At 46.3% G+C, this 27,020-nt stretch overlaps 1 protein-coding gene across 1 annotated transcript in view; it reads left to right on the top strand.

Annotated features, from left to right (window-relative positions):
* The window catches only part of PARD6G (par-6 family cell polarity regulator gamma), a 238,777-nt gene that overhangs the window by 95,054 nt on the left and 116,703 nt on the right, over positions 1–27,020 (top strand). The window contains exon 2 of the mRNA XM_078687865.1: positions 12,273–12,495. Coding sequence (XP_078543991.1) covers positions 12,273–12,495 — 223 coding nt within the window. The remainder of the gene's footprint in view (positions 1–12,272; positions 12,496–27,020) is intronic.

Below are 27,020 nucleotides of genomic sequence, written 5' to 3'. Positions count from 1 at the left end.
ATAATCTTAAGGAAAGTCTCTGTCATGAAGATCTCCACCTGGTCAATAAGCACACCAGCATTGAGTTGTCCCTCACCAGCTCCAATATCACCTCCTTGGTTTCGATCACCTCAATATATTAGTGTACTATGTGTTGCTGCCAAACCTTCTTCTTGTGAGGTTCAATCTAACTTTAAGCAAGTGTCTGGTTATTCAATCTAGCCATTTATCTGCCCCCGCTGTAGGATACTCTTTTCTCTATCTGCTGGGCAAAAGGAAGTCTGAACCTTGTCCACCTTCTAGGTGCAAACTCTGTGACTATCTGGACCAATCTTCCTCTTTTTGGTGCGATCTCTACCTATGCCTGGCTTCTCAGCATCTCCCCCCAACCCTGCAAGACCTGTTTAGCATGGCCACCTAAGACGGAGCTGACTCAAATTTGACTAAAAGCTGCACCTTGTGTCCACCGGTGATGTACACATACCGCCAAGTGATGACTGAGTTCTGCTGATCCACCTTTCCTGGTCCGGAGCTGCTTCCATTGGGGGCATACAGGGCTAGAAGATCATTTGTTGGTGCAGGACTCGACATGCGGAGGCTCTTCTGAGGGCTCTTTACTGTCTTGCCAGTGGACGTGTGCGGGCTTGAGTCACAAAGAGCTGCATCAGAGAAGCCATCCCTCTTGTATGCAGATCCGCCTCAACAGTTCCAGTGCTAGCAAGCGCTTTTTTTTTACGGAAACCTATTTGTGAGGAATGTTGGGTAGGCATCTCATGATGTTTAGCGTTTGCCCTATCTGTCCATTTGGTTGCAAGCAGTTGAGGTTGCACCGCAACGTAGAGTGGCTGAGCGCAATGAGACCGATTTCAATAGGCCAAAAATAGAACTTCGAAGTGGGCCGTCGGGGTGCTGAGGGGGTGAATGCTTTCAACCAACCTATAAAACACAAATTGTTCCGTAATTTACTGTGACTAATTTAGCCAGGCAGGCGTTTTGTTCCTCGACTAATGGGTGTCTACTCACAGGGACGGAAAATGGGCTCCCGACCTGTTGGGAGGTCTCGAGCACAATGAACGCACATTTCTTGAAAAGCAGACAACCGACTGTTCTCGTGCGGGGAGTGCTGCGCTCATTAATGCCGTCGTGTGAAGCACCTGGCTTTGAACCTTTGTTCGCATTTACAACAACACCGTTTTTGCAGGAAATTGGCAGTTGTCAGACCAGTTAAGTAAAGAGGTCCGTTGAGCGGTAAACCACCGGGTTCTGTTGTATGAGGATAAACCGTAACACGTCAGTGTTTTGCCGCCCTTCATTGGTCCAGCGGCGCGGGCGAGCGCGTGATTTATATGTGGCAAGGCGTGAGTAAGACAATGGGCGGGCAGTGAGCAAACGTCCACCGAGTGGTCCATCATGAAAGATGCTTTTCCGGAACGGAGCGTTGTTATGACGGCTTTGTCTTTTGAGCAATTGCGAAAGGGAAAATACAAATGTAACTAATTACTCTTTATAGGCGACCCTTGCGTTAATTGTTTTTTCCATGAAACAAAAATAGCCACCTCAGTGAACTGATCTCTCCAGTTAAACGGCTATCCTTCTAGACCATGGTCCCAGGAGCTCTGGCTTAGCCGAATAAGAGTTCTCCGGAAAAAGCGACTAAAGTGGTTGTTGTCAGCAAGTGCTTTTCATTGTTGCAACGCAAGCGTGTGGAACATATCGCTGTACGTTTTTGAAGGGCTACTTGTTTTCCTTTGTATTTAAAGGGTAGTGAGAGATGAAGCCCTTGGTGTGATATATATATTTTATTTTTTTTTAATCTTTTTTTTTCTGTTGGCAAGTTTTGCTCTTTAAAAGTTTCTTTACGGAGACCACTTGAAAGTGTCTGTTGGGTCTGTCCTATAATACACCAAACTACCCCCCCCCCCCCCCAAAAAAAAATCATAACTAGATTTTTTTATTACAAGCATATGGTAGCCACTTTAGGTGGCTGCATTTTTTTTCTCTCCATTTTATTATGTGGCACAGACCTTTCATTTAAATGCAGGTACCTGCGTCGGACTGTACTGTAGAAGGCATTCTGTATAACCTTATAGTGCAACAGCTGTATAGGCTGATACACCTAAATAGATGTCCAGATGTTTCAAAAATAGACTGCTATAAGAATTGTAGGAAAATGGATACATTCCGAGGAGAAATCCAGAGTTTCCCACTGTGGCTGCAGAGATGAGAATGCAGGGCACATCAGTGGTGGTTCAAGCACCCAGCCCACCCCCACAAACTCGACATTTAGACGTAGAAACTTGAACTCGCGGTGTCCTCTCTATGTGGCTTTTGTGCATTTGTCAGGTGGCCTCCCCTTGTTTGTGTGTTTAAAAAATTATTTTTTTCCCCTCAATTCAGCATCTTTCTTAGCGGTGAAAATAGTTAAGGATATTTTATGATCAGGGAACTGCCCATAATTGACACCATCGTTCTTTAAGGCTTTGTGTTTTCTGCTGGTAAAAAAACACCGGAATACTAAACCGCTCTTTTACAACACACCATTTTTTTGTTTACTCTGTGGAAACTGCAGTTTTTAAATGTAACTAACAAGAGCCTGTGCGCATAAATTTACATTAATACAGTGTTTGTAGTAACCCTCGTTTCTCTGCTTCGACTGTAACTTAATTTCTCATTACAGTTTGTCACAGCAGACTTTTTCATATTATTTCAGTCATTGGGCTGTATTTTATTTTGTTTAGAATATTAATTTATAACTTTTTCAACTTGGGTCCTTGAAACCCAAATTATTTTCGTATGTATAGATAGGTAGACCATGGGCATGTTTGAGTGTTTTTGTGCAAAGAGCAGTAGTTTTAAAATGTGCACTTAAGAGGGATGCTAGCTACTTCACATACATTATCCTCCGATTCCTATGAAATCTGGATCCTATCCAATGGAAGGCATGAGTTCCTTCCCTCTAGCGAATTCTATTTAAGCACAGTTGTGCTAAAAGGCTAATGATAAAGCTCCACTGTTTCCCTACTATTAATTAGTACCATTTTCATGAATACAAACCTGAGTGTTCTAATTGCAAGTTAGACCCATTGTTGGCCGAATCTTGCAGGCAGCAGCTTACAAAATCTGACTTTTGCAGAGAAAACGGGGTTTTAACAAGCCAGGTGTACTTTTTTTTTTGGCCTCGATTTCTACATAATTAAAATGTTATCTTTTTTTTTTTTTTTTTTTTTTTTTTTTACAACCATCAAATCGCAAAGTCCAGTATTTTAATAATAGTTTGAGTTAGCATTTCACTGTTTCTAAATACTTCATTTCATGATAACTGGACCAAAATAACCTTGTATTGTATTGTTAAAATATTTAAACCTTAATGTAGTCCTGTATTGCTGTTTCTGGGTGTTAGCGACTTTTACGAGCCACTCTGCTTTTGAGTTTGTCCATTGCTATCCTCTGAATCCTTCAATTGCATTGAAGATTCCTACACATGGTTACTCACCCTGTACCCTCTAGACACAGGCTAACTGTTTTTGCAGACTTGCATTTAAAACCAAGCCACCAAAATTACAGAATAGTATGTGTCCGATTGATGACCCCCAACATCCTGTCAATGCTCTACATTCATCAACATTCACTGTTTTATTAAAGTATTATAAACAATATGTGTATTTAACCAAATGCGATGGAACATATTGGTGGTGCATGTTTTGAAGAAGCTGTTAAGAACTGGCTGCCTCTTGTGTTCCTGCTAAAGTGATTGGTGGTCTTCGGACAAGTGGAATGCAGAGAATGCTCTATCTGCTCGGATGAAAATAAATCTCTTGCAATGTCAAACCCCGAGCAACCACTGATGTTCAGTTTACAGTGGACTGGTAGAAGCTGCTACTCAGTGAGAATGTTGAGGGCGATGTGCTTGACCTTAAACTAAGCTGGTAGTCTCAAACATTCTTTTATAAATTCTGCATCATTTAACCATGTGTACCCTGTTATATATTAATTTTTTTTAATTTAAAATAAGTCATACTGCTACCCCACTAACCCCCCCCCCCCCCACTAACTGGAGTAAGCATGTTCCCTATTGCATTACATTACTGCCGTCCTTTTCTTTTCTCCTGGAAGCTACCTGTAGACGTTCCACAAAACAAGTGTTCTCTCTCACTCTCCACAGGGAGGGGAAGGGCTTCAGGGGCATGGAGTCTGTACTTGCCTGTTGCACGTCTGAGCGAGATTGGGGTTTTCCTGTATTTAATGCACAGAAAGTTAAGCATCTGTTTAGGGCTCCAGTTCTCTATGCTCTCCATCAATCAATCATTTGTAGAGTGCACTACATACCCGCGAGGGTCTCAAGGTGCTTGCGTCGGTGGGCAGTGGGCGCTACTGATCGAACAGCCAGGTCTAGTGTATCCTCCTGAAGGTCAGCAGGTCTTGGGTCTGTCGTAGGCTCAGTGGGAGGGTGTTCCATGTCTTGGCGGCGAGGTGGGAGAAGGATGTCCCACCGGTGGTGGTTCTTCAGATGCGCGGGACGATGGCGAGTGAGAGGTCAGCGGAGCGTAGCTGGCGGTTGGGGATGTAGAAGGAGAGCCATCTGTTGAGGTAGGCAGGACCGGTCTTGTAGAGTGCCTTGTGTGCGTGGGTGAGGAGCTTGAAGGATATCCTCTTGTTGATGGGGAGCCAGTGCAGTTTTCTCACTGGGGGGGGGGTGATGTGGCCGTGGCATGGTACGTCGAGGATCAGTCGTGCCGAGGCGTTTTGGATGTGTTGTAGTCATTTGAACTTGGTTGGGGCTCCCACGTAGAGGGCGTTTCCGTAGTAGTCTGCTGTTGACGAGGGCCTGGGTGACTGTCTTTCTTGTATCTGTTGGGATTCATCTGTAGATCATGCGGAGGGTGTCGAAGCAGGAGGAGGAGATGGCTTTTACTTGCTTGGTCATTGAGAGTGTTGAGTAGAGGATAATTCCCAGGTTGCGTGCGTGGTCGGTGGGTGTCGGGGCTGCCCCTAGTGCTGTTGGCCACCAGGAGTAGTCCCAGACTGAAGGGTTGGAGCCGAGGATGAGGACCTCTGTCTTGTCCAAGTTCAGCTTTAGACGGCTGGTCTTCATCCAGTCGGCGACAGCCTTCATTCCTTAGTGGAGGTTGGCTTTGGCCGTGATGGGGTCCTTGGTGAGGGAGAAGATCAGCTGAGTGTCGTTGGCGTAGGAGATTATGTTGAGGTTGTGCTGTCTGGCTACGTGTGCGAGCGAGGTCATGTAAATGTTGAACCGTGTCGGGCTGAGGGAGGATCCCAGGGGTATGCCGCAGATGATCTCTGGGCTTTGGAACGGAATGGGGGAGGCGGACACTCTGGGTTCTGCCGGAGAGGAAGGAGGTGGTCCAATCCAGAGCCTTGTCTCGGATCCCTGCGGCATGGAGCCGTGCGCGTAGTGTGTGGTGACAGACGGTGTCGAAGGCGGCGGAGAGGTCTAGGAGGATGAGTACTGTGATCTTGCTGTTGTCCAGCAGGGTCCTGATGTCATCGGTGGGGGCGATGAGGGCAGTCTCAATGCCGTGGTTGCTGCGGAACCCTGACTGGGAAGGGTCCAGGATTCTGTTTACATCGAGGTATCGGGTTGGCTGTCTGAAGGTTTTCTCGATGACTTTGGCCGTGAAGGGGAGCAGAGAGATGGGCCGGAAGTTCTTGAGGTCTCTTGGGTCTGCCTTAGGTTTTTTGAGTAGGACGTTGATCTCGGTGTGTTTCCAGATCTCAGGGAAGGTCGCAGTCTCGAGGGAGAGATTGATGACATTGCGCAGGTGGGGTGCGATGGAGCTGCTTGCTCTGTTGAAGACTTGTTGCGGGAATGGGTCTGACTGAGAGCCGGAGTGGATTGTGCGCATGGTCTTGATGTCATCGATGCTCACGCTGGCCCAGGCTAGCTGGGAGTTGTGGTCGATAGTTTGCGAAGGGTCTGTTGTGTTGCTCTCTGTTGGGGCTGTCTGGGTGTTGAAGCTGTCCTGGATGTTTGCTATCTTGCGGTGAAAGAAGGTGGCGAGGGAGTCGCACAGGGCTTGCGACGGCGGGATGTCGTTTGTGTTGGAGCTGGGGTTGGAGAGTTCCTTCACGATGTTGAAGCGCACCTTGCTATTGTGTGCATTGTTGTCAAGGCGGTCTTTGAAGGAGGTCCTCTTGACCGCTCTGATGAGGTGGTGGTGGTTGTGGATGGCGTCCTTGTGTGCTGCGTGGCTGTCTGAAGTTTGTTCACTGTACCATTTCTTCTCTAGTTTCCGGCAGGCTTGCTTGGAGGCTAGGAGTTCTGGGGTGAACCAGCTAGCCCTCTTGCTGGTGTGTCTGGGGGGCGTTTCACAGGAGTGAGGGTGTTGGCGCAGTCCTCGATCCAGCGTCTGAGGCTGTGGGCAGCGTCGTTGGTGTTGGGCTGAGAGCGAGGTTTGCGTGTAGTTGGTCTTAGGTGATTTTGCTCCAGCAGTGTCGGGGGAGCTGTTGGGTGTGGTGGGCTTCTGGAAGGTGAAGTGGTTGCAGCGGTGATCGGACCAGAGGAGTTCGGTGGTGTGGCTGACGGAGACGTGCGGGCTTGAGGAGAAGATCTGGAAATGCATGTGTTCGGCGGTGCTGAGCGCGTCGTGGGTGTTAGTCGAGACCCTGATGCTGTTCTTGTGGACGATGGCGATTCCTCCTCCGACTCCGTTGGTGCGGTGTCTGCGGGTGATCTTGTAGCTGTCTGGGATGGCTATGGTGATGTCTGGTGCGGAGGAGTCGTTAAACCAGGTCTCTGTCAGGAAGGCGACATCCAGGATGTTGTCGAGCAGGTCCCAGAGCTCGACGGCAGGCTTGCGTGCGGAGCAGGTGTTCAGTAGTATGCATCGGAGGTGGTTGGGGTCTTTCTTGGCGGGTGGTTCGCTGGCTCTGAGGCTGGTGTAGCTGCAGTTCCGGCAGGTGAAGGGGCAGGGTGTGCATATCGGGGCGGCCTTGAAGCAGGGGTGGCTCCGTCCGCAGTTAATAGCGCGCAGAGTGCTGGCGTCGTAGTGGCGGCGGTCGTCGCGGTGGGTGCGGGGGCCAGGGGTTCTGGCACTAGGTGCGGTCCAGGCGCGGACGGACGCAGACGGGCTTGCCTTTGGTGCGGCCACGCACGGCCGGCATGGGGAGTGGGAGGGAGGAGCAGCTGAGAGGTGGGGGCAGCGAATGGGCAGTGGGCCGTCAGGGGGCAGGGCCGTAGCTGAGAGGGGGGGTGAGGGACAACAAAGGTAACAGAAGGAAAAAGGGGCACAAAATCGAGGGAATAACGAGTGGCAGAGAAGGCAAAAGGGCACAAAAAACAAGTGGAACAGAGGGTAGAAGGGCACAAAAAAACGAGTGGAACAGAAGGCAGGAGGGCACAAAAAACGAGTGGAACAGAAGGCAAAAGGGACACAAAAATGAGGAAAAACAAGGGTCACAGAGGGCAGAAGGGCACAAAAAACGAGTGGAACAGGAGGCAAAAGGGGCACAAAAACAAGGGTAAAACGAGTGGCACAGAGTGCAGAAGGGCACAAAAAACGAGTGGAACAGAAGGCAAAAGGGGCACAAACGAGGGAAAAACAAGTGGCACAGAAGGCAAAAGGGCACAAATACCGGAAAAAAAGAGTGGTACAGAGGCAAAATACAGAACACAGAAATACAGGGGCAGCTAAGAACAGAAAGCAGAACGGGCAGAGGCACGGGGGCAGCAAGGGGAACCGAAGGGAAAACCGGGCAGAGACATGGGGGCAGCAAGGGGTACAGAAGTAAAGACCGGACAGAGAGAGCACGGGGACAGCGAGGGGAACAGAAGGAAGAAAAAAAGGGGCACATACAGGCAATGGGGAAGACTGACAACAGCAGTCAGACACAACAATGAAAATGCAGGCCATACAATAAAAGCAATAAAGCGGAATCTAGGGCTTAGAAGTTGTTCCCTGGTGTGCTCTATAGTAAGTAGTGCTCTCTTACTACCCTGCCCCACCTCTGCATGCACTTAATCCCTACACTGCTGTGCTCCAGAATCTATTGGTTTCTGCTGTTATGCAGATTCGCCTGCCACTGCTGCAGAACGTGAAGTGTTAAAATTACTTGTAAGCCAGTCTACATTTTTTTTCCTAAGGCACAGTTTACTCTGTCAAAGACCCTAAAAATTCCGGTAATTTGAGGGAATCCTCTTGTAATGGTTTTGTAGATGGTACTGGCACGGCTGTCCAATATCTTGTAATAAGAAAATATTGTCATAGGGAATATTTTTATAGCGCATGAGGTTTTCATCTGTCCCTAGTTTTTTTTTTCCATCTGTCCAGGTTTTGAAACACCAAGAATTGTGCACGTTTTATGTACACTTTTACAGATGACTGGACTGAAATATTTTTCACTTAGCAGAAAACCAGAAATGTGAGCGCCCCCCACCCCCCCCAAGGTTCTCTCTTGACCGATCCCAAAAGTGTGAAATACTACATTAAAGTTTCGAAGAGTGAGTGTGTAAATGAGCGAGGCACAACCAGAAGACTGGTCCCTCCAAAGTGGTGGTCATGTTGACGTGTAAAATGAGCATCGTTACTCCTTCTTTTCTCATGCCAGCAGAAAGTCTGCTTCATTCCGTCTTTTGAAGTGCATCGAATTCCCAGTTAATTGCCTTCACCACAATATGGGAGGAAGATGCCTGGTGTCTAAGAACACTGGCCAGATTTGTTTTATTTTCATTTTAATAAGCACTTGTCCTCTTTTGGATTTGTTTTTAAAACCAAGAAAGCATTTCTTTTGCCAAGCTCTAACTCTGCCCTAATACCATCCCCTTTTCATGTCATAATTAATTAAACGTGTCCATTTTCTACTTTTTCCTTTAATGTGAAAGTGTGAAGCTGGGAAACCTTTTATAGTGGATCAGATGTTTGGAAATTCTTAATTTGCAGTTTCAAATGTGTGCTTTTCATATAGCACTAATCATTCCTGCCTGAGCCTGAAACGTTCACATGGATTGGAAAGTCTGGAGAAGGCAGAATTCCTTTCATTCCAACATGAAAGTTGGTGGCCATTTTGTGTTCGTGCTCCTTTTTTTTTTCCCCCCCCCCTTTGAAGTGTATTGGTTTTCAAATAAAGTCAATGAACAGGTTAATGTTCCTTTCTCCGTGCATGAAGAAGGATAACCATCTTTCTTTTTACTTTGGGTAAAAGTTCTGTAAGGGCAAAAGTTCACTTTGAATTAGCTTGCACTTGTAAAAATAAAAGACCACAGTAGAGCTTTTATCAGTTTACTGTATATCCTTTCCATTGATACGAGGGCTGGTGTTTGGCAACAAAGATGTTAGATTCAGAGAAACTGGGGAGTGCAAAACACATTTTTCCCAGAACTCTGTATTTATTTTCAATGATGAATAATGGGGTTCCTTACTCACAAGGAGACATGTATTATAAAATACTGCACTGGTATGAGGAAATCTACCTTCAAACTTTAACTCGTACACTGGGGACCAAATTGTAACAGTGTTCTGTGTTTTCCGTTTGGGGTGTTTTCGGGGAGGGAGAAGTGGGGTTGCCTTACCTCAGTTTATACATCTTGAGGTAAAAATTAATTTTGAAATTCATTGTCAAAGTGATTTTTTTTCCCTTTACAGCCAGCATTATATCAAGGATTCTCTAGTGATACCCTTGCAAGCTCAGGTACTCTTTTGTGTCTCAAAAGCACACCATCTTCTGAGATTTGTCTTCCATTGCCCATCCTGTCTGTCCCTCTGCTCGCCTTGTTCTGTGTATGCTGTTTTTCAGTGATTTCATGTTGCCTTTGAATGCACTTATCACATTTTGTAAGATTTCCAGTCAGCAAATTTATAGAATCCCAACTACAGTGTGGATCATCTGGTCTTTAAGTGGAGTGAGTCGCTCCAAATCTCAGACCCGGCAGTAATGAAAAGCGCACCTTTGAAGGTGGTCTCTATCGGCCCTTGTATTTATATCCTCTACTAGGAAATGACAGGTCTTTTTCTTAACAAGCTTTTATCAACAATGACCGTAAACTATTAAGGTAATCCATATAAGTTAGGTAGCACCTGTTTATATTGCTTTTTTCTAGGATGCTGTTTTTTGTAGGTTTTCCATGCAGCATATTATTCTTGATTTGAACATACTCTGAACTAGGTCTTCTGTAGGTGTTTGTGTGTGCTCAGGTTGTGGGTAGAAGTTTATAACTGACCATGATTGAGACATCTGAAGTTGAAGCGGAAGGTAGTTGGATGTTCTCCAAGTGCCTGCCAGTGGGTCATAAAGGTGTTCAGAATACATGCTCATCCAATTCTTGACCTCTGCACAGCGCACAACGCAATGGTGATATATGCTGCTTGTAATTGTAAGTGTATTCGAAATTCTGTGAAGGAAGTACAAAGCTGTTGAAATAGTGACAGCTAAAGTAAAAGAAAATAAATGAACTGCTTACAGGTTATTGTGTGTGGTAAAGTGAAGGAAATGCAAGGAAATGAGTGCAGGAGAGTGAAAAGAGTGCAGAGGAGGAAAGTGATGAAGTGTGAAAAAAGCAGATTGATGTTTTCGGTAAGATGAGGGGAGTAAAAACGTTTGTGTCTGGCAGAGAGGATGTATTGGAAAGTGGCGTAAGGGGGACAACAGGAGTGGTTGTCACCCCTTCCATAGGATTCTCACATTGTCGAATTGAAACTAGTTCCATTCTAATCTTTCATAAAAAAATGTTACTGTTACTTATCTGACACTGCAAACGAGCATTGACAAAGCCAATAGGTCTGGATTCTTTTAATTGTATGTTTGTTGCATGATATGTCTGGATGCAGTAACAGAGCGCTCACACAAATGCTCTCAAATACCAGTCAAGTAGTATGCTATGTTAAACACAGAATTTTAGTTTACATTTAATAAGCCACACCCTTAATTATATATGTTACACTTCTTGGAAAGTATTAATAGTTGTGCTTCTTTGGTCATATCACTGTTTGAAAACCCACCTTCACGCCAACACATTTTCCCTCTCACTTAAAGCAGTGCAAAACATGAAAGATTAATGAAAATGTATTTTCCCTACCCGAAGCCCTTTGATAAATTGGCCAAGTTGTAACCACTGTTAAGCAGGGAACTAGAGCTGCTTCTGTTTTTTTCTTCTTACATCCTCTACTCTTCGGCATCGTATTAGCAAATATGCTGTAAGAACTAGGGCCTTTTCAAAAAATAGCCTCAGTGACATCTCCCTGATACATTAACTTTTGATATATTGTTCATCATTACCTTTGTGTCTCCACCATCCCTTTGTGTAGGTTATTCACAAAGCTGATTGCACAAACTTGCATATCCTGATGATAGCTCTCATTTTTTTGTGTATCCTGATGGAATGCTCAATCTTTGTGTCTCCAATATAATTTATTTAGAATGTAAGCAGTACCTATGCCGTCCAGGTGATATTGTTCCAAACACTGCTTGCTCAAATGTTAGAACACATTTACTCTTCACCCAACATGACTATCTTCCTGCAGTAAATACATATGTTTGTCGTAGGAATGTGCTACTATTGCCAATGTGATTCTTGCCTCAGCCTTCTGCTCCTAATTGAAGACTAGAAATGACTTGCTCTCCCTATGCAATGGGGCATTCTGCTCGTGACCTGCCAGCTTAGCCTAACCTGCCTGTTAAATTGCTGCTTGACTCAAACCAATAGGGCTGTGTTCAGAGAACTGTATGCAGAGTGTCCAGGCCATTTGTTTGAGAACATTAGTGCCCATGGTAGGGTATCCTAAAAGGAGCCCTCTGTGCAAAGACTTCAGAATTATGCACCCTTACCTCTAAGAAAAAGCTCAGAAGCTTGATCAAGTACTTAGGAAAATGAAATTTGAGGTGCTGAGAGCGACTTGTCAAATGCCACATGCAGAGAAACCTAGGAGTACCAATCTCGCTGTCCCTGAATAGTTGTATTGATCCTGTTTCTGCACTGATTCATGAACTCAGTATCAATTGGCTAGGAGCCAATATCCCCCTGTACACCAGCCTTTCACTTGCAGTGTTCTAACCAGTCTTTACTCCTCACAGAACTGGTCCTTCAAGAAGCTTCCCAGAAATGTATGTGACTGGACCGATGGGTCAGCAGGATGAGTAGCTTGTCGATGTTTGTCTGACTTGACCTCTTCATTTTCAAACATTATTAGAAGTCTTTAGGTGAAGTCTCATGAGACTGAGATTTCCTGACAAATCAAATTGTCAGAATTGATCACAGAAACTCATATACTTTTAGAAAGTTCTTTGTGATATCTTTAATGTCGCTGTGCTCCTCAACCTTTTCTATGTTGTCTTTTTTTCAGTTTGGGGCTGAATTCCGAAGATTCCCCTTGAACCGTTACCAACCGGGAAGGTATGAGGACTTCTACAAGCTTATTCTTCATGTCCATCAGATCGCTAACACAGAAGTAATGCTGGGGTATGCTGACGTCCATGGAGACCTTCTTCCCATCAACAACGATGATAATTTTGTCAAGGCTGTTACAAGCGCCATTCCTCTCCTTCGAGTATTTATACAAAAACAAGGTAAGGTTTCAGGCTAGAGGGGCAGAGTAGGATACTAGTAGTTGTATCTGGTTTTCAATATTGCTTCATTAACGCCTTAACCGCGGCGGTTTTTCCGCCGCGGTGGCCGACGGGAGCACGCAAGGGGTTAACAGTGTTTGCAGATCTGCACTGCATTACATAAAACACTACAGCATTACATGCAACATAAACTTGAGCTAATTATCTTCTTCGAACGATTAAAGTAAGTTGAGACCGCGTCCCACAGGTGACTGAAAACCTCCCAGTTGGGCTAGAACCATGTAATTTGTAGGTGTTTGGTGTAAATTTGTGAAAGGGGTACAAGGGAAACCATACTCACAGGGAACCAGGGTACATATTATATTAACAAACTATGGTTCCTGTGGATTAATATAATTAATAATAAATAAAAGTAAGCCCAATAGCAATGAAATAATGGGTTAGATGGATGTCCCAAAGAGAATCACACCATATACCACTCAAAGTTTGGTAATTGCAACAGTTATTTATTTATATAACTGACCTTCAAATGTAAATGCAAAAAAGCAGTGCAAAAGTGTCCCGAGTGAAAATGGAACCTATTAAATTAGTGACATGTTGTGAAATAGACAATTTGTTTCCAATAATAGAAAAGTCGACCATCAAGAACAATGAACACAGCTTCCTTATTTAATCATAGGGGCTGGATGATTGGTTCGCTTTAAATTATGTCAACAGCTTTTCGACCCCCTTTACAGTAAGGGGGTCTCTTCAGGACCTAATAAAATAGGGACATCTAGAAAGACATTAGAAAAAATGATTGCATCAGTGTGGAGGCCAAAACAACTGTGAGGCTAGGTGGACTGGTCAAGGAAAATGAATGTACCTGAGAAAAAACAACCTCTGTCCGAGTGACCTCTGTGCACCACAAGGAGGTGAAAGTGTAAGAAGGGTACTTACAGGGAACCCAGTCGGGCACTTCATACGATGGCGGGCAAGGAGGGAGAAAGAGTAAAAGGAAACTTGGTATGGACTAATATACTGATATGAGAGGAAAACCATATAGGTGGATGAGACAACTTACCCGTGTGAGGGGAAGGATCTGACAGCGGTAGCAATTTAATGAATGGCCAGGCCGATCGTGATGGAATTGCAGATGGCCTGAGTAAATGGAGACACGTCAGTCCGTGTAGGTTACGAGGGGCTGTAAGAGGGGGGGAAGGATTATTAGTAAGGGCTTCTATTTGATAGAAGGAATTTACATTATTCAGGACCCTTACCGGGATTTTGCGTCATTAATACCAAGGGCGACGATGCTCCCATTCCAACCAGCGGGGGGTGACCAGAACATCCAACTATGCTTTAGATCCGTGCCAACACGTTGGTCCGCATATCTAAAATAGTGGCAGAATAAATTATGGATCAGCAGCCAAAACAAGATGTGGGTAGAGGTGTCCCAACTATTAGTTGAGCTGTACTCTTACTGTCTAGAGAATCAGACGATCTGTATATAAAGACCCAAAAACGCATGCAGCCCCTACGCGTGTGGAAGGAAAATCCGCCCGAGTCCGTCTCCACTTGTTGAATGACAAGGGGCGGCACTCACAGTGGGATTTATGGATGCTGCTGTATTACCTGCCAAAACCGGACGTCAAGGCATCACTAGCGATAGTTGCCAGATGATGCTATCCTGTAATCAGTCAGTAGGCCTAAAACCAAAGGGCAGAGTAGGGTACTAGTAGTTGCTTCTGGTTTTCAATATTGCTTCATTAACAGTGTTTGCAGAGCTGCACCACATTACATAAAACAGTACAGGATTACGTGAAACATAAACTTCAGCTAATTCTCTTATTTGAACTAACATCTAAAGTAAGTTGAGACAGCGTCCCACAGGTGACTGAAAGCAGCCTTGTTGGGGCCAGAACCATGCAATTTTTAGATGTTGGGTGTAAATTTGTGGCACAGTTGGGTCCACTGGATTAAAGGTCGAATTATTGACAAGGACTATGTAGATGTGCTTTTGGATGGATGTTTTTGATCAGGTCTGAGGAAGTGCAGGGGTTATATAACTGAACCATGCATGCGATTTCGCATGCCTTAACAACTCAGGCTTTACTATGACCCATGTCTTTACCACGCATGCCTTCACAACAAATTTCATTTTAAAGGCATGATTTTTATAGGCCTGTGCGTGGTAAAGATAACCTCCCCATCCTGAGACCTAAAACCTGGCCCCCAGCCCTGAAACCCCCCCCCCCCCCATTATAAAATGCAGCAACCGTTCCTAAACCTTCCCTGAGCCCTAAAACCAGCTTAAAGACTGCCCCCCCCCTCCCCCAGCAAGCCCTAAATCCTGGCCCACCCCTAAAAAATGACTCCGACTGCGACCCAGCCCTAAAAATACCCTGCCCTAACCCGCCCCTACCCCCAGGCCTAAGAGCTGTCCCGACCCCCCCAGTGAGCCCTAAATCCGGGCCCCAGCCTTAAAAACTATGATCTAATCTCAGATACTTAAATGGCATTTCAGAGGCGTGTATGCCACTCCTCTCCCTCCTCCACCAAAACCATTCATATTTTATGCCCGTTAGTGAGCCTTCTGTAGGCAGTCGTACTGCTGCTGGCTCGGGTAGCTGGATAAACAAATCCATAATCGCAGCTGCCTGGAGGGAAACACTTTTTTTCCTGTAGAAGCAAGCGACTTATGCTCAATCATCACATGTACTCCTGTCCACCATCATGTAGGCATAGCTCTGTAGTGCTTCTGAAAGCTCTCCATTTGGTTGATCACAAACGTACTGGCAGCAGCTATGCTGTCCAGCCATACATACAAATGAAATGGACGATATGATTCGCTGGTGTGCCAATACTTTACTGTGCCAATGCTTTTGATTTATCATTCTTTAGAATCTTAGATCATCTTTTTGTCTCTAAATTACAGTAAATAATGGCATCCTAACCGGTTTTTGCACACTAAAATCGTAATTTCCTATAATGTGCATTTAAACACAAGTGCTTCCATATGTGCCTGCTAGAAAGCGTGTTTGCTGCACTAATATTAATTGAAAGAAAAGAACTGGGGCATATACATTTTATTTAAATTTTTCTAATGCAACCATGTGTCCACCGCAAATAGGTGGTGGTATGTTTTAAGTTTTGGTTTTATTATTATGACACATGCTTCCAGTAAAAAGGTAACTGTTGCATCAGCCTGCCATGGATCTATCTACTGACGTTGCCACTGCTTGCTCTGTCTGTGGCATCAAGATGGGATTAAAGCTATCGAGCATATAAAGACTGTAAACATTGTTTGCTACATATTATTAGCGTAGGCAGACTGTAGATTGCACTGTTTGTACCATGTGCTAAATTTAGACAAACCTTCAGGAAGAAGTGCTTCCTTCATCCAAGGACTTCCTGTGAAGTGAAACATGACGTTTCATAACTTACTGTTATATGGCGCTGCCTGCTGCTCCTCTTATTCTATTCACCTTATAACACACGGTATTCTACATTATTCCTGTAAATGTTCTTTGTCTTAATCTGAGCGACTTCTGACGTCATAAATTGCTCATAGGGCACTTGAGGCCATTTAATACAGGCAAATAATCGCGAGTGGCCATCAGAAAACGGCTGACAGACATAGCATGCCTTCTCCCATTTACTAAAAGTGAGATTACAGGCCGGTTACCGTAAACTGGTCTCTCCTCTTTACTTTCGTAGAATTGCTATTCCATAGATGTGCATACCTTATAAGCTTCTCCAGGAACAGCCTAAACGGTTTTGTATTGATAGAATGTTTCTTTTTAAGTATATTTAATTTAGCACAAACTAGACTTACTTTACATTTGTTAGATGGCATCCGGCAGTCCGAATAATGAAGTTAACCTGGCTATTCTGAGCATAGAAATGTAACTTGGGCATGTACTGCGTCGGGCGCCACTGTCTTTCGGTCTTAAATGCGCTGAAGCCTTTATTTATTCCAACCAAATTCAGATAGCATTACCACATCAGATTTTCACATGCTCATTTTTTTATCCAAGTGCCCCACAGTATCGTGGAGTGATGCGTTCATTCTGAGGTTGTTCCTCTATTGATGTTGTTGAGATCTCCATTGCTGGTAAGAGCACCTCTACCATGTGACATTAAGACCATGAACGGCAGACAATATGAAACCAGAATATCTGGTGCAAAATACAACAATAAAACTAGTATCGACACAATGGGGGTGATTAGATAGTGTGCGTACAAAAATATTTATATATAGATCTTTGTAGTGCGTACATATGGATATATATTGAATAGTATATCCCCCTCCCCCCAACGCAAAAGTGTTTCTCCAACAGAGATGTGCCTTGCAAAGAAAAACGAGCTGATCATGTGCTGCTGCTTTTGGAACCCAGAAGGGGCATTCTCCAGAAGGACTGTAATGCATCCATCCACTTTCCAGGATAATCTGCATCTTCTGAAATAGATGAACATTAAGGTTTCAGAAACAACATTAAGTATCTGCCTCCTCTAATGTTGACTTGCTTGCCTTCCAGTCAGCATCATTTTTTGAAGGCTACAAATACAATGTGAGGAATAAAATAAGCAACTGCATGGCTACATGGACAACTAGTCTTGGAATTGTAAATTTTAGTTTGCAAGACCTGAAAGAAGGAATGTGTGCTCATTGCAAGTGATGGCAAGGTCGTCCCGTGGGCTTCTACATTGGCACCAACTTCGGCCTCGGGATCCTCGCTTCGCACCAGCTAAACTGCCTGCTAAGAGGAGGCCTTTGTCTCCAAAGTAAAATCCTTGCTTCAAAAAGCAAATTTTAGAACTGCAGTCCAGGCTCTGACACTATTCTCGCCTCCGATTTGGACAGCACTTCGCTGAACGATATTGCTCAGGTCTACCTGGTTACCCTAAAGAGTGTACTCCATGCAGAAGCCCCCCTCATCCAAGGTCTTTGCACGTGCAACTGGCTCAAACGTACTCTATTTGCACAACAGTGGCACCCACTGCACTTCCTAATCTCATTTGTGTCCAACTGCATCCGTTACAAGATACCACGTCCCTCCGTACCTGATTAAAACCTGTGGTGGCTTATGTGCAGCAACCAGATAGCCAGACTGGAAATCAAGACATGCAGAAAGGAGTAAACAAGACCCTCTGAGCCCTCTCATGAGATTCCAAAGATCTGGAACTTCAGCCCAGCCCACACCTACAAGTCTCTGCAAATGTTCTCACCTCACCAATTCAACCCTTATTTTAATTGTCTTGCAAAAATATACCATTCAATGGCTGCAGTCATTTCAGTTTAATTATGGTCAAAGATGAGTCTTGCCTCTGAGTTTTCTATTGACGGGTGTCTCTTCAGGAAGCGTGCAGTGATTTCTTCATAGAGTGCATTCCCGTAATGTATCCTGCTGGAGACGAGGGCCTGCATGACGGTGCTTCTGAAGTTAACTAGGAGCCACCTGAAGATCTTGCGGAGAATGCTTAGGGTTTGGAAGCAGGTTATGAGACTGCATTTATCTGTTTATTCATAGATAGTTTGCTGTCCAGGATGATGCAGAGGTTGCAGTCATGGTCTGTGGGGCTGGGGATGGGCTGAGTTCAGCAGGCCACTATCCGTCTTGCCTGTGTTGTGTTTGAGACAGTTGTCCTTCATCCAGTCGGCGACATTCATAATACATCTGTGGAAGTTGGCTCTGGTAGTAGAGAGGTCTTCTGACAGCGAGAGGATGAGTTTGGTGTCTGTGTAGGAGATGTTGAGTCTGTGGGATCTGATGGTGATGGCTGGTGGGGGTCATGTACATGTTGAAGAGGGTGGGGCTGAGGGGCAATCCTTGGCGACGCCGCAGATTCTCTTCTTGGGTTCCGAGGTGAACGGTGGGAGGCAGATTTTCAGGGTTCTTCTGGTGAGGTATGAGGAGATCCATTTGGGGGCATCTCTCTGGATTCTGATGTTGTGGAGTCTGTTGAACAGGATGTGATGGGAGACTGTGTCGAAGGTGGCTGACCGGTCCAGGAGTATGAAGACTGCTGTTTCGCTGCGGTCCAGTAAGGCCCTTGTGTAGGTGGCTGCGATCAGGGCTGTGGGTGGCTCGGATTCTGGATTGAGAGGGGCCCAGGAGGCTGTTGGGTTTCAGGTGTTAGATGAGTTGCTGGTTGAGTGTCTTTTCGAGAACCTACGCTGGAAAGGGATGCATAGTGATTGGCAGTAGTTCTTCGGTTCTATTGGGGTGGCGGATGGTTTCTTCAGGAGGGGCCTTACTTCAGAGTGTTTCCAGCCTTCTGGGAAGGAGGCGGAGGTCTCTGGTCGGTTGGCGGAAGCACCTCGTCCTGCCCCAGAGGTTGAAGACCTGGTGGGGGCTGGGGTCCATGGGTGCTCCAGAGTGATATTTACTATCCTTCAGGCTTCCATCTAAGGAGGTTTGGTTAGTCACAGCCCTCAAATGTAAAGCAGCAGAGGTGCTTGAAATGCACTTATTGTTTGTGATGCCCAAATCCAACATTCTTGCAAAAACCCTGAATCTACCTTTGGCAATTCTGGAACCTTTTTTGTCTGTTCTGGTGCCTGTGCTGACTGCATCAATAAAAGACTGTTCCCTTTCCAGCAGCTCACAAGCAAATTGCTGGTAATTATAGACCTGTTCCAAGCAATGCAAAATTCATTTTGACTGTTTTTTTAGAGCTTAGTGCTTCGTGCATCTTCAATGAAAGTCAATCCTAATGCTTGGCCTACAGCACTGCCACACCACGAGTCAACACACCTTGGCTCCATGCAAATTTTTCTCTTCGGACATTCTTGCTGTATGCACCTAGAATGCCATGTCTTCTCTGGTATGTCCACACTCCGTAGTAGATACTGAAACTGGCTTCAGTTGGCCTTCCCTATAATGTCTATTCTCTGAGATGCGTTAAGGATGGCCTTCTGTTTAAAAAAAGATTCTTAAAAGTGGACTACACTCGACTGGCATTATGGCACACTTCATGGCTAGTGCAGTAACTTGCACTTACATGCCTGGATATGCCTTTCTAGATTCTGTGCATAGGCTCACCTAATGTATATGCCATTGATTGATGACATACTTTTTTTTGAGAAAACAGACTGCTTCTGGGAACGCTTCAAGAACTGCATTTCAGCACACTCCTTCAGACTGGCCCCGCCAGGTGAACTATTCCACCAACAGGGCTATCGCCTTTCCAGCATCTCTATGGGGGTCAATCCTTCTGGCAGGGCCAACGTTCCTAGCCACCTCAAATCCTCCTGAAATAATTCTTCTCCTTTTTTCAGAAGTATCAGATCTAAAGGAAGTTGTCTGCAGCAGTTCAACCTCCCTATTGTTAATCTGGCTGCAGCACATTAATGCTGCTTTGCTTGGTCATCGCTCAACCATCAACTCCTGCTTGTGAGGAGAGTCCTATTTCCTAAGCCATTGAGAATACATCTCCAAAAATTACTTGGTAATCCAATTAGTACACAGGGGTTGCACCCTCCCTTTATGTCCACCTCTCTGGAATACATGCCGTCCATCAGGAAGTGCACCCAGCCATCAGGATGAATCAATGATACTGTTTCACAGTTGGGTTCTCCTAGACCTAGCCCTAATGGTATAGGAGTGAGTGGTGCTCATGAATCTCCGGGTTCCCTGTTTAATGTGCGGTTCCTGCCAGTGGACAAGCTTGGTCACTGGTTAACGGTGGGTTCCCAACCTAATTACCTTACTGCCTTTTGGTCTTACAACTGTGCTTCTCCAAGGTGCTGGTTGTATTGGCAAATGTCCTCATACTGTCTGGAGTCTATGTATCTTCGTACTTAGATGATTGACTGGTTATGGTGTCACCCATTATCCCACCCACCACTGCCACCCTACACTGTTTTCTGACTATCTGGCATACTCATATCCCCGTTTCATTGTCTGGAGTTCTCCATTGACCAGCAGTAGTCTCCCCCTGGTCTCTTCCTAGCGGCTGCCTTTCATTGGAGCATTTCCGGTTGCCTCTTGCACAAGGGCTTTTCCTTCACCTCAGATCTCAAATTAAAAAACATTCCTAGTGGTTTTGAAGGCAGCTCTGATTCTTGTTTTGAACAATTTTTGCCTTTTGGTCTATATGGCCTTCTGCCTAATTCTGATGTCACATGCCTGGTGGTGGATGATGTTCAGGTGGTGCCACAGAACACCGTGGTCTCTGCATCAGGGGAGCCTCTCTGCTAATGTGAAGATATTCCGCTATTTCCTTGCAGACCTTGATTGGTGGTTTATTTGGTCTATTAATTAGCACTACTCAATCCCACCTCCAGAGGAGGTATTGGCTTGGGAGTTTTCAATTATCAAGCAATCTGCTGGAAGAAGTATCCACTAAAAAGTTAATTTTTAAATGACAATGTTGGTGGATACTTTATCTGTCTGCAGATTCCTTATAATCCTCCCTCCTCCCCTTTCAAGATAATATAATTCCTAATAAAGTTTCACGGCCTCCAGCTTATTACTTCTGTTTATTTAGGTACTGTTAAGCTTTCTGGTTACTCTCCATGCCTCTCAAGTGGGTCCCGAAAATATGGAGGGGACTAATGTCAACCTGCAGTAAATAGCTGTTTGTTTTTAATTTCTCTGGTGGGCAAAATCACGAATTAAGCAATGTGCTCCCACCTAGTTACGCTGGAAAGGGATTAATAGAGAAAATCATCAGACTGTTACCTGTGGCTATTTAGAAAGTGTGTAATTTGCAGGAATACTTTTCTAAAAAGTAAAGAACTTTTACATCAGCAGTTAAACTGGCGCTAAAGAGGTAAAACTTTTTTCCAAACGTTAAATGTACAAAATCTCAAAATAATACTGCCACAATGTGCTGCAGTAGTGCTCCTAATTGTTATTTATTTGCCTGTAAATATTAATGAATCGGTTACTTACCGGTAATCTTCATTACTCCGAGTCCTAGTCTTCCTCGTCCGTCACAAAGCAGCACCCCTGGTTCCAGGCACAGCATTCACCCATAAACAAAAAGGTCCTCACCCAATATGGTGACCTGGCAGGAAGTGCCTGCCACCTGACCTATAAGGGCTGGACCAACACAGGAAACATCCTAAAATACACAAGCAGAAACCAAGGAAAGAAAACAGTTTGTTAGTCTCACCACCACCATCAAGGGCAGGTTGGAGGGAACATAACTGTGACACGGAAGACTGACTTAGAGTAATGAAGATTACCGGTAAGTAACAGTCTACCATCATAGGCTGTCTTCCTCGTCACTGTCACAAAGGAGCATATACCCAAGCGCCAGACGAACAAAGAAAAACACACCAAGGATGCCAAAGACCTCTCCCATAATGGGAGATGAACGTGTGAGGGGAGGACCAAGTCGACGCAGCACAAAGATCCTTCAAGGAGGCCCTCTGAAAAGAAGCCCAGGCAGAAGACATACCCCAGGTGGAACGACCCTGAATGACCGGGGGAAGAGAGACCCCAGAATGCCGGTAGGCCAAGGAGACAGCGGACTGCACCCAACTGGAAAGAGTGGCCATAGTAGGGCGATGACATCGCTGGGCAACCCCAAAGGTGACAAACAAAAAATCCACCTGGCGAATGGAGGCCGTACGCTCCAGGTAGATCACCAGAGCCCTGGTCAAATCAAGGGAATGGAGCCGGATCTCCTCCTCCTCCGTAGAGGGGGCAGGATAAAAGGCAGGAAGAACGATATCCTGGGACAAATAAAAAGCGGAGGACACCTTGTGAAGAAAAGCTGGGTCAGGACGAAGGACCACATTGTCAGGGAAGAAACTGAAGAAGGGAGGATGGCAAAGCAAAGCGCCAAGCTCCCCCAAATGGCGGCCGGAGGTAAAGGCCACCAGAAAACAAACCTTCAGGGTGAGAAACTCCAGGGACACAGAAGGCAGAGGCTCAAACTGGGAAAGCTGTAAAGCCTGAAGAACCAAAGGAAGATCCGGGGGGGGGGGGGGGGGAGGGGGGGGGACAGGAGAAACGACAGGCCGTCGAAGAAAAACTGCGCAGAAGGCGAGAAGCCAACGACTCAAAGGAGACGAGCGAGGCCCCCCGGATAGCCTTAATGGCAGTCCACTGGCTGTGGAGAGTACAGAACGACAGCGCAAGCAAAAAGCCATCCCGGAGGAACTCCCAATGCCAACTGGCTGAGAGCCTGGTGAGACAGGTGAGGAAAGCGGAGTAGAGAAGGAGAAAGGGGGAACCTCCACAGAGGATCAACCGCCAAATGGAGGAGGGGATACCAGGGCTGGCGAGACCAAAAGGAGACCACCAACAGCACCACCACCCTCTCTGACCGGATCTTGGCCAAAACCCTGCCAAGAAGGGGAAAGGGGAGGTAAAGCATAGAGAAGACCCTGGGGCCAAGGAAAGCTCAGGGCATCCACCCCCCTACGCCTCCTTGCAAGGAAGAAGGGCGCAAAACCGAGGCAGAAGAGCATCCTGAGGAGATGCAAAGCGATCCACCCAGAGCTGACCGAACTTCCCCAACCGCATCCGAAAGACCAGAGGGTACAGGGACAGAGAAACCGAAGGCGACTCAACTGATCTGCACGCCCATTCTCCCTCTTCGGTAGATAGATAGCCATCAGACCCAGCATATTGGCCTCCACCTCCGCACATGACCCAATCTGATCCAGCAGAAGAGGAGAGCGAGTGCCCCCCAAATGATTCGAGTCGCCAGGTTGTCCGGAACCAGCCACCACTGCAGCAGGAGAGAAATGGCGGGAGTCACTGGAACCGAGGCATCGTAGTTCTGGGACCCCGGATCCCAGTGAGCCAGAAGGTGATGCACCAGAAGGTACAGGTGTCTGCAAGCCCAAGGAGCAAGGAAGAGAGAAGCAGACCTGTCCCCCCTGAACCTGCAACCAGTTCTGTGCGGAGGCCGAGGAGACCGACAGGAGGGACTCAAGACGAGACACGAGACAGGAGACTGAGCTGGTGATCCGGAGGAAGAAACACCATCCCCAACCTGGTATCGAAGAGAGCGCCGATGAACTGACACTTCTGAGACGGGATGAGGTGGGACTTGCTGAGATTTACAAGGAACCCATGAGACTCCAGGCAAAGCCGCACCAACGCCACATCCTCTATGGTCTTAAGGAAAGACTAGGAAGAAATTAACCAGTCGTCCAGGTAGAGCAACAAAAGCACCCCTTGAGCATGCATCAGACCCACAAGGGGAGCCAGAACCTTAGCAAACACCCGTGGGGCAGAGGCCAAGCCAAAAGGGAGGACACAAAACGAAGCGCTAACCCAGGGCAAAGAACCGCACATACCGCTGGGAGAGAGGATGCACAGGAATATGGAAATAAGCACCCAAAAGGTCCAAGGAAGACAGAAAAGCCCCAGAGGAAACCAGGGGCAGGATCCGCTGCAAACTCACCATCTTGAACCTCTAATAAGGCACATAGGTGTTCATGGCTTTGAGATCCAGGATAAGGCGGAAATCCCCAGACGGCTGCCCTACCAGGAACATCAGCGAATAGCAACCCTGACCCAACTCTGCCTCGGGGACAGGAATGATGGCACCCTTCCAGAGAAGATCCAGGATCCCCCGCTGCAGCCCCAGCAGCTTCAGAGGATTCCGAGGACTGGGAGCAAAAAGATCTGGAGGACGCGAAGAGAAGTCGATAGAATAGCCTTCGACCACCAGACGAAGAACCCAGAAATCGTTGACGTCGAGAGCCCAAGCGGAAGAAAACTGACCAATCTGTCCTCCCACCTTGAGATAGTCAGGACTTGGGAGAGGCATCTGTAAGGGCAGCACCTGCAGGCTGATACCGGGATTTGGCAGATAAGGGGGTGCCACGGCCATGACCCCTCCTCCGTAAGGGCTGGGAGGAACCCCTCCTGGCAGAGGGGGGATTCCCAAAAGCACGCTGATACCCAAATCCTTGACCCCTCAAAGCAGGCCGCAGAGGAGTAAGGAGCTTGCGATCCAGGCCTAAACAGCTTGGCACAATCAAACGGCAAGTGGGAAAGCAGGCTTTTCTGAGAGGCCTCTGCCTTCCAAGATCTCATCCAGCTGTTACGAAGGGCTGAAATAATTGTGCCAGAGATTGCAGCCGACGTTTGCAAGTATTGTCCTACAGGAAGCTAACCTGCAGCTCCATAAGGGACAGACTGGAATTAACGGCCTCCCCCTGCTGAAGCGCCTCAGACAAGACATGAAAATCATGTAGGAGAGACTGCCCTACATACGAGGCATAAGCACCCGCCCTGAAGTAAAAGGTAGAAGCGGCGCAAGCACGTTTAGCTGCACTGTCCACCCTTTTTATCCACCAGATCGCTAGGAGAGGTGTCCTCCGAGATAATATCCTGCACTCACAGATACTGATTTCCCCCCCCCCACCCCCCCCCCCGACAACACACCACAATTTTTGGCCAGAGGCCATTGTGCCTCACCAACATTACTCGTATGCCGCCGAACCCCCGGCTTTAGGCCATCGCGCCCCCTTGAATACACATTGTCATCTTATCCCGAAGCCGTATTCCTCGGCTTGAGGCCTTCGCGCCCCCTGAAATTACACCGTTGACACATTCCCGAACTTAAACTAAACGCAGCATCACGTTCCCACTGTGGTATATTGACCTGCGAACCTCTACCCCATGAGGTTCCCTGCCACGACCATCTGCGTGCTTCCCATTGAGGCCATTCTTCCCCCCGGCCCCCCTTCTAGCCTGTTGGAATTGCACTTGCACGCACTATTGTGTTTTGTTCATACAGTATTGTAAGGCACCTATATTCAGGCATGCTTAGTGTCTTGTAGATGATTTACGCATTCCTTTCATGGATCGAAACGTTGACACCCTAAAAATGTCTCATGCATACACTATGATGTTTCCTTTTATTTTGTAGAGACGTTTCTTGCGATTTGTTTACTTAATTCTCTGATTTTTTTCTTGAACAAACCGTGAGCGTTGCCTGAGCCTTCCCTAAATGTTTCCCAGACCTTATGTTTGTATGTTTTTCATGTTTCCAAAGTAGGATACAGGCTTGAGTCCCACTCTCAATATTTTGTGTTGTACTTATCTCAACGATTTGTCAAAAATTAAACATTGAACGGCTGGCCATGCTTAACCAATACAGCACTGATTGGGTCTGTATTCATTACATTGCTCACTCCCGCTTTTCCCTATGGACCACTGTTGTGTATAATAATTGATTCCCAAGGTCCCTAGCAGACTTTATTTGGGTCCCCCTTGTTGCTTAAAAAGGGGCTCAGAGATAATAGAGCCACTGGAGGCCAAACCCACCATGTGCGAGTCCACCTTCACCTGAGAAGGGAACCCAGACAAAGTCCTAAAGAGTACTTCTTTGCAAGAAAGCATGGGAACCCAGCCTTAACATCAACCCATTCCCTGGACAGAAGCCCCCGGATGGCCTTATGAATGGGAAGGGGGTCAGGCTCCTTCAGACGGTATTAGGGGAAAAAATCCTCATCAACCTCTAAAGGAATAACAGTTGGAAACGCTAAATTGTCATTTAAGTGCGTCTGGACCTCTCTCAATTCAGCACCCTTAAAGCGCCCACGCTGCTCATCATCAGATCCATCCGAGTCCGGGTCAGACTGCGAGGAACCCCTAGGGAACTGAGGCACCAGCCCATTCCGAGCCGCAAAGGCAGAACCCACCCCCTTGTTAATCATGGCCTGCCGGACATCAAGATCAATGCCCTCAGGCTGCAGAGAGGCAGGATCATAATCTGACCCAGACGACTGGCAAGGACGCTTCTCGGACCGCTTTCCCTCCATAACGAGACGCACAACAGCTGAAAAGGAAGAGGCTCCATAAACAAGCATTGGAAATGCAATAGGTCTCGCATTAGGAAAGTTTGAGCTATTGGTATTGTAAATGACACTTTTTTTATTTATGTGTTGGTTTTGAAAGTAGCTAAATTAATAGCTTTGTCAGTTACAATGTCAATAGTTTTAACTTTCGCAAATGTGACACCTATAGCATTTGTAATGCAATGTGTGTTGTATTTACGTGACTTAGATGTATTGATATTACAAATAACAATGGCTTTTAATTTTGTAAATAATTAATACTTAAATAAAAGTTATTGTAATTTATAATGGCAATAGCTTAAATGTTTGTAATTAACTTTTGTGAAGATTATGTTCAGTGTATTTTATTGTGACAAATCCAAGAACATTGCATTTGCACCTAAACACACACAGAGCCACACACATATAGATGTGGTGGTGGTGGATCTGGGGGATATGGTGGTGGTGGATGTGGTGGTGGATGTAGTGGTGGTGGGTGTGGTGGTGGTGGATGCGGTGGTGGTGCATGCGGTGGTGGTGCATGGGGTGGTGGTGGATGCGGTGGTGGTGGATGCGGTGGTGGTGGATGCGGTGGTGGTGGATGCGGTGGTGGTGGATGCGGTGGTGGTGGATGCGGTGGTGGTGGATGCAGTGGTGGTGGATGCGGTGGTGGTGGTGGATGTCATGGTGGATGTGGAGGTGATGGTGGATGTGGTGGTGGTGGATGTGGTGGTGGTGGATGTGGTGGTGGTGGATGTGGTGGTGGATGCGGTGGATGTGGAGG

The sequence above is a fragment of the Lissotriton helveticus genome, chromosome 4_1 (genome assembly GCF_964261635.1).
Source record: "Lissotriton helveticus chromosome 4_1, aLisHel1.1, whole genome shotgun sequence".
Lineage (NCBI taxonomy): Eukaryota > Metazoa > Chordata > Amphibia > Caudata > Salamandridae > Lissotriton > Lissotriton helveticus.
This window is presented reverse-complemented; position numbering and strand designations above follow the sequence as displayed.